This window comes from Aptenodytes forsteri, unplaced genomic scaffold (genome assembly GCF_000699145.1).
Source record: "Aptenodytes forsteri isolate BGI_AS27 unplaced genomic scaffold, ASM69914v1 Scaffold361, whole genome shotgun sequence".
NCBI lineage: Eukaryota > Metazoa > Chordata > Aves > Sphenisciformes > Spheniscidae > Aptenodytes > Aptenodytes forsteri.
The window spans coordinates 1120284-1130023 of record NW_008796212.1 but is presented as its reverse complement, the minus strand read 5'-3'; the positions used below and the strand labels follow the sequence as shown (position 1 = coordinate 1130023).

The following is a 9740-nucleotide window of genomic DNA, read 5'->3' as shown; positions in this document are numbered from 1 at the left end:
TCTATGGGACATGGGGGAAGCTTCTAGCAGCTTCTCACAGAAGCCCCCCGCTACTAAAACCCTGCCACGCAAACCCAATACACCCCCGATCCTGTCGGTGCATGTGAGTCTGGGCAGAGCTTGGCCCTGGTGTACCCTGAGAGCCATGTCCCCCAAGAGTGATGTCCCCCGTCGCCTCCAGCGATGCTGAGACCAGGAGAGGTGCAGGAAGGCTCCGTTGGGCACAGGACTCGAGCATCTTCTGGAAGCAGCAGCAAATTCCACTCTTCCTTCCTTTCCAGAGGATGTCCTCTGACAATGGTGGCCTGATGCCACCGTGATGGGTTCCCTGTACCCGAGCAGTATCCTCATGCCTGTCCCCTGTCCCCGTGTGTCTTTTCTCCCCTGTGGCTCTCCATGACCCGCTCCGGGGCCGGTGCTCTAACCTATCTCTTGAGCTGTGCCTCACTAATGTCTCTGTCTGATCTTTTTCTCTCAAACCTGTGTCCCAACGGGATCGTTAAGATTCGGATTAACCGAGAAGTAAGTAGACGGTTCCCCTCTCCTTCTCTCTGCTCCCATCTCCTCCCAGGTGTTGTACTGGGCAGTGTGGCATTAAATAGCATCTGGGAGAGGCAGGCTGGGAAAATGTGTGGACAAACTTGGGTATGGTCCAGGAAAGGGGAAAGCGAGGTCTCCGTGGCACGTCCTCCCTGGGGTGATGGAGAGCAGGGTCTGTGTGCTCCAAGGAGGGACTGAATTCAACCCACAAAAATCCCCTGTGAAAGGATCCATGGTGGATGGAGAAGCTGCCATCACCTCCACGCATGTGACGTGGTTGAACCCTGCTGGACACATGGCCGAGGTGTGGGACACCAGGTCACCGGTCCCTTTGGCAGTGGCCTTGCTGGGATGTGCTCTGTGGGCTGGCACGTCCCTGTTAAGAGTTGGGAGTGGTCCCAGTAAGCGGCTGGGATGAAGGAGGGGAGCGGGGCCGTTGCTCAGTGCCGTGTGGCTGCTGCGGGATGGGATATCGTTAACAGGGCTCTCGTGAGGGCATTGCCGTGCTCGGCAGCAATGGCAGCGGCACAGGAGCCGGGGTAGAGCCGGCAGACCCCGGGATGCCTGCGGGGTGCTGCTGGGGAATTTGGTGCAGAACAGGGATGAGGATTGGGCATTACATGAGCCCTTCATGGGGTGTGGGACACGCACCCTCCCAGGACAGGGTGCACCGGGTGCAGGATGGCTGCTGAGCCTCCTCCTTCTCCTCTTGCAGTGGGGGGTAGCACCGCACCGGTGGCCAGGACCTGGCCCGGTGGATGTGGGGCGTTGCCACCACTTGGGTGACTGGGAAGTGTTTTACGGGGCTGTGCCCCAGCTCTTGAGAGTCCCAGTGTTCTCCCCAACTTGGGACTGACGTCTCTGCTTCCCTTGCAGGGCTACCACAGGTCCAACCACTTCATAGCCACACAAGGTGAGCCGCCGCCTCCTCCCCCTGCCCTCTCGGTCAGTGGTTCAGCAGCTCCTGATATAGCAGCTGGGTTTTGTCCCTGGTGGGATTTAACCTTGCGTGGGCAAGAAGGGGAGGGGGAATGGGCCGATTCGGGGCCAAACGGGGTGGTAGCAATGCAGAGCAACTCCTACCCCTCCTGCCGCCCTATGGCACCGTGTGTCCCTGGGGGAAAAGGGTGCTTAAAATGCTGCAGGGGTGTTAGTGCCGCAGAGGCAAGAGGGGAAATGCGGTGGCATCGCGGCGCTGCTGTGGCTGGGCTCCGCTGGCGCTGCCCATCCATCCCCAGTGGCCTTTCCTCCGTCCTGCAGGGCCCAAGCAGGAGATGGTGTACGACTTCTGGCGCATGGTGTGGCAGGAGCACTGTTCCAGCATTGTGATGATAACCAAGCTGGTGGAGGTGGGCCGGGTAAGGACCCCATCCCATCCTTCTCCCTCTGGGCTCCAGCTCTGCCAGAAGCCTCTTCCGCAGAGCCAAAACCCCATCCCGTCCTCTCCTTGCAGGTGAAATGCTCCAAATACTGGCCAGATGACTCCGAGATGTACGGGGACATCAAGATCACCCTGGTGAAGTCAGAGACGTTGGCCGAGTACGCCGTCCGCACCTTTGCTCTCGAGAGGGTATGGTGCTGTTCCTGCCAGCCGCGACCTGCCCGACCCTGCCCTTTCAGGCAGAGAACCGACTGCCTTGGGCTTCTCTAACCATCACTAGATTGGCATTTACCAGTACCCTATTTATTTACCCCAACGTGGGGCTTTCACCCCTGATTGAGGTGCAGCCTCTGAGCCCTGGGGATGATGGTAGCTTCTTCCTTTGCCTTTTCCCTGGCTCTGTGTCCTCTGCCGGGGCGAGCGGCTCAGCCCCGCTTTGGTTTCCACAGTGAGCGAGTATTTAATTTTCCGTGTGAGCACTATGTAATTGCAACGGGGGTGAAGGATGCTTTTTCTCCTCCGGGCTGGAGTGCAGGTTATGTGGCCGTTACTCTCCAGCGTGGTACCTGGGGATGGAGCCGGTGCGATTTACCCCTTAATCTACAGGAATGTGAAATTACTGTCTAGTTATAGGGCAGGTAACAAAGACGCTCGTGGTATTAGACCCGTGGCTGCTGCCGCCTCCTCCTCTTCCTCCTTGGCTGGTTTTTAACCCTCTTGCAGCCAAGGAGGAGGGAGCTGCGGGGCTGTCAAAGCAGTCGACCGCTGTGTGGTCCATCTGGCTGGATGCTGAGCTGGCAAAATCATGGATTCCCAAGAAAATTAGGTGTTTGGGTGGCTTTGCCCTCTGCACCCTCGCTCCATCTCACCCTTCCCTTGCAGCGGGGCTACTCGGCCCGGCATGAGGTGAAGCAGTTCCACTTCACGTCATGGCCCGAGCATGGCGTCCCCTACCACGCCACAGGGCTGCTGGCCTTCATCCGCAGGGTGAAGGTGTCCACGCCGCCCGACGCTGGCCCCATCGTCATCCATTGCAGGTATGTGCGTGGCTGTGGGGCAGAGCCAGCTGCGGGGGAGCATCCCCCTCCGGGATGGGGTTTGGTTGGGGTATGGATGGCCCTGGCGGGGAGAATGCTGTGTCTTAGGTGGGTGCTCAGCCTCTGGCTCCGAATGGTGCTAAAAGCTCTGAACGATACTAAAATATTCAGCAGGGAAATATAAAAGGTATAAATTGAGTTCGTAACAAGGAAAGGCTAAGGCAGGGAAGGCACCGGGGCTGGCAGCGTGAGGTTGGATGTTCCTCTGCGATGGCATCCAGCTGTAAAATGTCACCACTGGGCTGGCGGCAGCAGGGCGACTGCGGGTGGTCCAGGGGGGTGAGCAGGGAGCAGCACTTTTTTGGAGGCTGCCCCAGCACACGTTACTGATGACGCAGCTCTGTCCCCGTGGGCAAGGGTGGCACAGGGCGATGGGCAGCTGGACTGCTGCTGGTGGTCAGGACTTTGGGTCTGGCCGAAGGGAGAGGCGGGGAGGGACAGCAGGACAGCCCCATTCCCGGGGTTACCTGCAGGGCGGGAGCGGTGGCTTTCTGTCCCCTGAGCAGGCGTCCCCACGCGACAGGTTAATGGCTGTTCCTCCGCTGGGCAAACAAGGAGGAGCTGATGAGCGGGAGGGATTTTTTTTTTTATTTGATTTCTCCCTGTCAATTGCCTCATCAGTATTCATTCACCGGCAAGAGCGAGTGTGATTAATGCCCGTAGCCTGTAATCACTGATAATCACGATGAGTGATTCATCAGCCCCAGAAATTAGTATTTCACTGGAAAAGACTTTGTAGGAAAGGAGCAGGGGGAGCGGTTCTGTTCCCAACGTGTTGCCGGGGTGGGGGGGGTGTCGCTGCATCAGTAGGTCTTTTGCTGCGAGTACAAGCGTGCCAGGATTTGGGATATTGCCGCTGCTGGGTCATCTGGCTCCAGGCATCCTACTGGGCTCAGCCTTAACCCGAGGGTCCCCCCGGGGGAATTCAGACCCCCTCTGCGCTGGGGGTACCTCCCTGCACTCTCAGGGCTTGATGCTGAGCATCCTTTTCTCCTGCTGCCTCCGTCAGCCCTTTTGGGATGGGGTCCCAGAGGACTGTTGGCACTCAGATGGTTTAGCTGCCGGTTTTGTTGCAAAAAACCTGTGTTTCCCTGTCTTAAAGCAAAATTGAACCTTAGATGTGGGTGCCCAACCTCCCACCCGCCACCTGACCATCTTGCAGCCCCCGGGCCGCTGTAGTGGTGTGTTTGGGCAGGGGGCGGGGAGGGTGGCTTAAGGCAAAACTGGACTGTGGTTATGGAGGCGTGCGAGGTCCTGGCAGCCCTGCCTGGACCCCGGCTGCCCCTACATCCATGGGCAGGGGCTGTATGTTAAGCCCTTGCCCACGCCGACCTCGCTCCGTGCCTGCTGGCGTCTTGGGCTGTGTGTGGATGCTGTGCAGACTGGGAATGTGGTCGCTGTGTTTTCCCCCTCCATCCCTAGCGCCGGTACGGGGAGAACTGGCTGCTACATCGTCCTGGATGTTATGTTGGACATGGCTGAGTGCGAGGGCGTTGTGGACATCTACAACTGTGTGAAGACCCTGTGCTCGCGGAGGATCAACATGATCCAGACGGAGGTGAGCGGGTGTCGGGAACAGCCGGGGACACGTGGGACTGCTGTCACCAGCAGGTTGCGGAGGCTCAGCCCTCTCCCCTTTCCTCCCCCTGAAAGGAGCAGTATGTCTTCATTCACGACGCCATCCTGGAAGCCTGCCTGTGCGGGGAGACCAGCATCCCCGCCAGCGAGTTCAAGCCCACCTACAAGGAGATGGTGAGGATAGAACCGCAGAGCAACTCCTCGCAGCTGCGGGAGGAGTTCCAGGTGAGCGGCCCCAAAACCCCTGCACCCCCCCCTGCAACGCCCCCTTGCTCCTCACCCTCCTGGTGCCCACCATCGCTGGGACCAGCAGGCTCTGACGAGCAGCAGGCAGGGGTTTTGGCCCCGGTGCAGGCAGGAAGGGAGCTAAGGGGAGCACGTGTACTCGCAGACCCTGAACTCGGTGACTCCCCACCTGGATGTGGAGGAGTGCAGCATCGCCCTCCTGCCCCGCAACCGGGAGAGGAACCGCAGCATGGACGTCCTGCCGCCCGACCGATGCCTTCCCTTCCTCATCTCCGTGGACGGAGACAGCAACAACTACATCAACGCGGCCTTAACTGATGTGAGCGTGCTGCAGGGAGGGAAGGGGCCGGTTTGGGTTGGTCTTGGGCAGCTTTTCATGGCAAAACCTTGCTCGGTTTGAATTTATGGCCTCGTTTTGCACAAGGGCACGAAGGCACGTGGCAGCTGTGTGTGGGGGGAGGAGGGGCTAGGACTGGTGTAGCGGGGTCCTTCAACCCTTCTTCTGTGTAGCAGCATCTTCCTTGTCTTGAAAGAGCTTTTCGGCTGCTCTCACAAGCTGCACACAAAGGGTTTTCGTTTATTTCATAGCAAAATGGAGCGCAGGAGGGAGAGGAAGCTCTGGGAGGGGTTGGTAGCACTGAGCCCCCGCTGTGTGCTGCCAGCACCCTGCCTTGCATCCTCCTGCCCATCCTCCCGGTGCAATTCAGGGGGCTCTGAACTGCTCCCAAAGCCACCGTGCATCCCCCCGGTGCAGTCAGAAAGGACACCCGTGATGGCAAAGCTATTTCCTACCTGCTGATGACCGCTAAGCAGAGCAGAGGATGCTGCAGGCTGCAAGCCCACACCGAGCGACGGGTCATTTGTCACCGAAACCACTTTCCTCTCCTTGAAACAAGCTGGGGTGCTTTGCACGGGCAGCGCTGATCCCCACCGCATCCTGGGCACCTTCCCCGAACCCTCCCGGTCACAGCTGAGCACCAGCACCAGGCTGAGCCCTGTTTTTTTCACGCCATCAGTGATTTATCTTTGTGCAGATCTCGTCTCCCTGTTACCTGCTCTCGCAGCAAAAAGCAGTTTGTCAAGCGGAGGTGGTGGCTGGGGAGCGGCACCCATTGGGCTGTGGGCTTTGGCTACCGTGGGATGGGAGCTTTGTTTTCAGCCTGCTTGGTGTTTGCATATCCATTTTATTTTTATACACCACTGAGCCTCCCTTAATCTCTGCTACAGGGTCAGAGAATAGAAATTTCTTTACAGACAGAAAAAGCCCTTTAGATGAAATTCTCGCTGGAGGGATAAAACCCATTTCCCTCTTTGGGGGGGGGAGAGGGGAAAAAGCAGCTCATTTTCTTTAAGTGCCAAAGCGGTTTGCTCAGTCCGTCCGTCTGTCAGATGAGATTGGCCTGTGCTGCCCATCACCGGTGCTGAGCGCTGTGGCGGCGCCGGTGCTGGTGGCAGGCTGGCAGAGCTGCGCTCTGCTGTGCGCTGGCTGCCGACATTTATACCGGTGCCAAAGGGCTGCGGGTGCCAAGGCAAGCCTGGTCAACACTTGATGAAATCCCCCTCGCCCTGCTGCTCTCATCGCCCTCCTCGAGGGTGGAGAGTGGGGGTCTCGCTGCCGCCCCACGGACAGGGCAGGAGGAAAGGTTTGATAAGGGCATTTCCATGAGCTAAATGAGGAGGTTTTGCAGCAGCCAGAGGACTCTGTTAACGGAGAGCTGTGCTAATTTGCGGGGTTGTGAATTTTCTGCTCTGTTCCTGTATCTGAAGAGGCTTGAGCTAAAGTGTGTTAATTTAAAAGTCTGATTGGTGCAGCGCTGAGCCTGGCCATGGGCTCCCCATCCCCCGGCAAGCCGGCATCGGGATGACCAAGGGGACAAATCTTGTTCAAAGCACAAACGAGAAGTACAGTCGGTTTTTTCCCCCCCCTTCCTTCTTGCAGTCTCTAGAGGTCTTTCATGTGGGTTTTCTTTCCTCCCTGAAAAGACCATTGACCCTGTTGTCTCTTTGCTGCTCTCGGTGCCCGGAGGTGTTGGGGCACTGTGGGGGCGATGCCGTGGGTGATGCTTTCACTCAGGATCAGGGTGCAGAGCTGAGGGCTGGGGCCATCTGGCAGCCACGGCTTCTGCTTGGCTCAAAGGTGACATCTTTTCCCTAGTTATTTGTGCAAAACACCCTTTCCTGCAAGAGCCGAGAGCAGAAAGCGGGTGCTTTCATCCCCACGAAGGGCAGGGATCACTTAGACCTGTTTTTATAGCATCGCCCCAGGGCATGGAGGGACCAAGGCTGTGCCAGGAGGGCCAGCTCTGCTCAACCATAGAGAAGATGGCTTTGGTGGCACTCATCTTCTGGTTGCACTGTTTTTTCGGGGTGTGACAGCAGCGGCTTCAGTGCTGCTGCCATGTCCTTAACGGTGCTCATCTTCCCTCTGCAGAGCTACACCAAGAGCGCTGCCTTCATCGTCACCCTGCACCCGCTGCAGAACACCACCACCGACTTCTGGCGGTTGGTGTATGACTACGGCTGCACCTCCATTGTCATGCTCAACCAGCTCAACCAGTCCAACTCTGCCTGGGTGAGTGCTGCCGCCCCGGGGACTGTGCCGGCCCCGCAGGTGGCCCTGTTCTGCTCTGTCCCTACCACCTTGGAAGTGCTGCAGCCCCTGCCTTGCTCGCTCAGCTCCCTCTCCTCTGCAAGGGGAGACGGGACTGGCTGCAGCACCAAGGATTTATCTCCTGTAAGCACAGGGCTGGCCAGCTGGAGCCAAAGACACATGGCAGCAGCAAACCAGCCTGGCTTCCTTGCGTTGGCATTGCATTGGCATTGCTCTACTGTACCGTAATCTTTGTGGATGCCCCAGGGAGATACAAGGTTAATGACAAATATAACCTTGTTATAAAGAACTGATTTTTATCCTCCTTTTACAACGGGGAAACCGAGGCACAGGGGATTTCCCACGTTCATCTTCCAAGGACACTGGTGGCTTGTGAACGCTGCTTTGTAAATCAGCCTGTTGCAAAGCGGCTGTCCCGTGGGTTTTACGGTGTGATGGGATGTGCAGATCTGCTGAACTGGAGGGGAGGTGTCCTGTCACCCGGGGGAGAGGGGACAGAAGCCGGGGAGCAGAGGGCCATACTCAGCCTCACCTCGCTTTGCTTTCCTGGTGCACCGCTCCCCAGGGGGATGCCTGGAGCGTTCCTGCCACCACCAGAGCAGATGTAAAAGTCCGCTACAGGTCTGTAATGTTAATTCAATGAGGAAACTTATTGGATTTTTACATAAAATTAGCATTATAGACTCTTAATGGATGTCTGGAGAAGACTTCATTAGCTGGCTTATTTTACGAGTTGAGATCAGATACTCAATGTAAATGACCCAAAACAGCAGTTGTACCATTCGTCGCAAGGATGCAGATGGATGTTGCACCGGTACCAAGCAGTGTGTAAATACGCCGGTATTTATTTATATATATAAATATATAAATATGCTGGGCACGTACAGAACTGTGGAGCGCACCCCCGCGTCCCTCCGTGCTGAGCTAATGCCGTGTACTCCAAAGGACTTTTGCATGGGATGACATTAAGCAGACCCTGAGCATCGAGGGATGTCCTGGGGGGGCATCTCTTGCCCTGGAGAGGTTTGCCGGGGGAGGAGGCAGAGCTTCCCAGCTCGTATGCTCACTCAGAGGAGACGCTCTTAGATCAGGTTCGTGTTTAACGAAGCAATCTGCCCATGGACATGCTGAAATGAGCAGGTTTGTGTGACCGGGGTCGTTGGAGAGGCCCCTTCCAACACCAGCAGCTGGGACTGTTTTGACCGTCTAGAGCTTGATGATGGTGATGAAAGGGTCGAGTGTTTATGGGTAAGAATTGGGGGAAAGGCCAACAAGGCAGATATCATGGTAGGAGTCTGTTACAGACCACCCAACCAGGATGAAGAGGCAGACGAAATATTCTATAAGCAGCTGGGAGAAGTCTCTCAATCGCTAGCCCTTGTTCTCATGGGGGACTTCAACTTACCAGATGTCTGCTGGAAATACAATGCAGCGGAGAGGAAACAGTCTAGGAGGTTCCTGGAGTGTGTGGAAGATAGCTTCCCGACAGCTGGTGAGGGAGCCAACAAGGGAAGGTGCCCCGCTGGACCTGTTGTTTGTGAATGGAGAATGACTTGTGGGTGATGTGACGGTTGGAGGCCATCTTGGGCATAGCGATCACGAAATGATAGAGTTTGATTTTCAGAGAAGTAAGGAAGGGGCTCAGCAGAACTGCTCCCTCGGGCTTCCTGAGGGCAGACTTTAGCTTGTTTAGGAGCCTGGTTGGCAGAATCCCTTGGGAGGCAGTCCTGAAGGGCAAAGGAGTCCAGGAAGGCTGGACATTCTTCAAGTAGGAAATCTTCAAGGCGCAGGAGCAGGCCGTCCCCATGTGCTGAAAGACGAGCCGGCGGGGAAGAAGACGGGCCTGGCTGAACAGAGAGCTTTGGCTGGAGCTCAGGAGAAAAAAGAGAGTTTATGACCTTTGGAAGAAGGGGCAGGCCACTCAGGAGGACTACAAGGATGTCGTGAGGTTATGCAGGGAGAAAATTAGAAGGGCCAAAGCCCAACTAGAACTTAATCTGGCTACTGCTGTAAAAGACAATAAAAAATGTTTCTACAAATACATTAACAACAAAAGGAGGGCTAAGGAGAATCTCCATCCTTTATTGGATGCGGGGGGAAACATGGTGACAAAGGGTAAGGAAAAGGCTGAGGTAGTTAACGCCTTCTTTGCCTCAGTCTTTAATAGTAAGACTGGTTGTTTTCTGGGTACCCAGCCCCCTGAGCTGGGAGACAGGGACAGGGAGCAGAATGAAGCCCCCATAATCCAAGGGGAAATGGTTAGCAACCTGCTACACCACTTAGACAC

General features: G+C 56.5%; 1 protein-coding gene across 2 annotated transcripts in view; it reads left to right on the top strand.

The window, feature by feature from the left end:
* The window catches only part of PTPRU (protein tyrosine phosphatase, receptor type U), a 67481-nt gene that overhangs the window by 37120 nt on the left and 20621 nt on the right, over positions 1-9740 (top strand). Inside the window, exons 18-26 of one of the 2 annotated variants that reach the window (XM_019474385.1) lie at positions 505-522; positions 1417-1453; positions 1801-1898; positions 1994-2110; positions 2804-2958; positions 4441-4576; positions 4672-4821; positions 4988-5161; positions 7274-7414. In XM_019474385.1, the coding sequence (XP_019329930.1) occupies positions 505-522; positions 1417-1453; positions 1801-1898; positions 1994-2110; positions 2804-2958; positions 4441-4576; positions 4672-4821; positions 4988-5161; positions 7274-7414 (1026 nt within the window). The remainder of the gene's footprint in view (positions 1-504; positions 523-1416; positions 1454-1800; positions 1899-1993; positions 2111-2803; positions 2959-4440; positions 4577-4671; positions 4822-4987; positions 5162-7273; positions 7415-9740) is intronic. The other variant, XM_019474384.1, reaches the window with a different exon arrangement.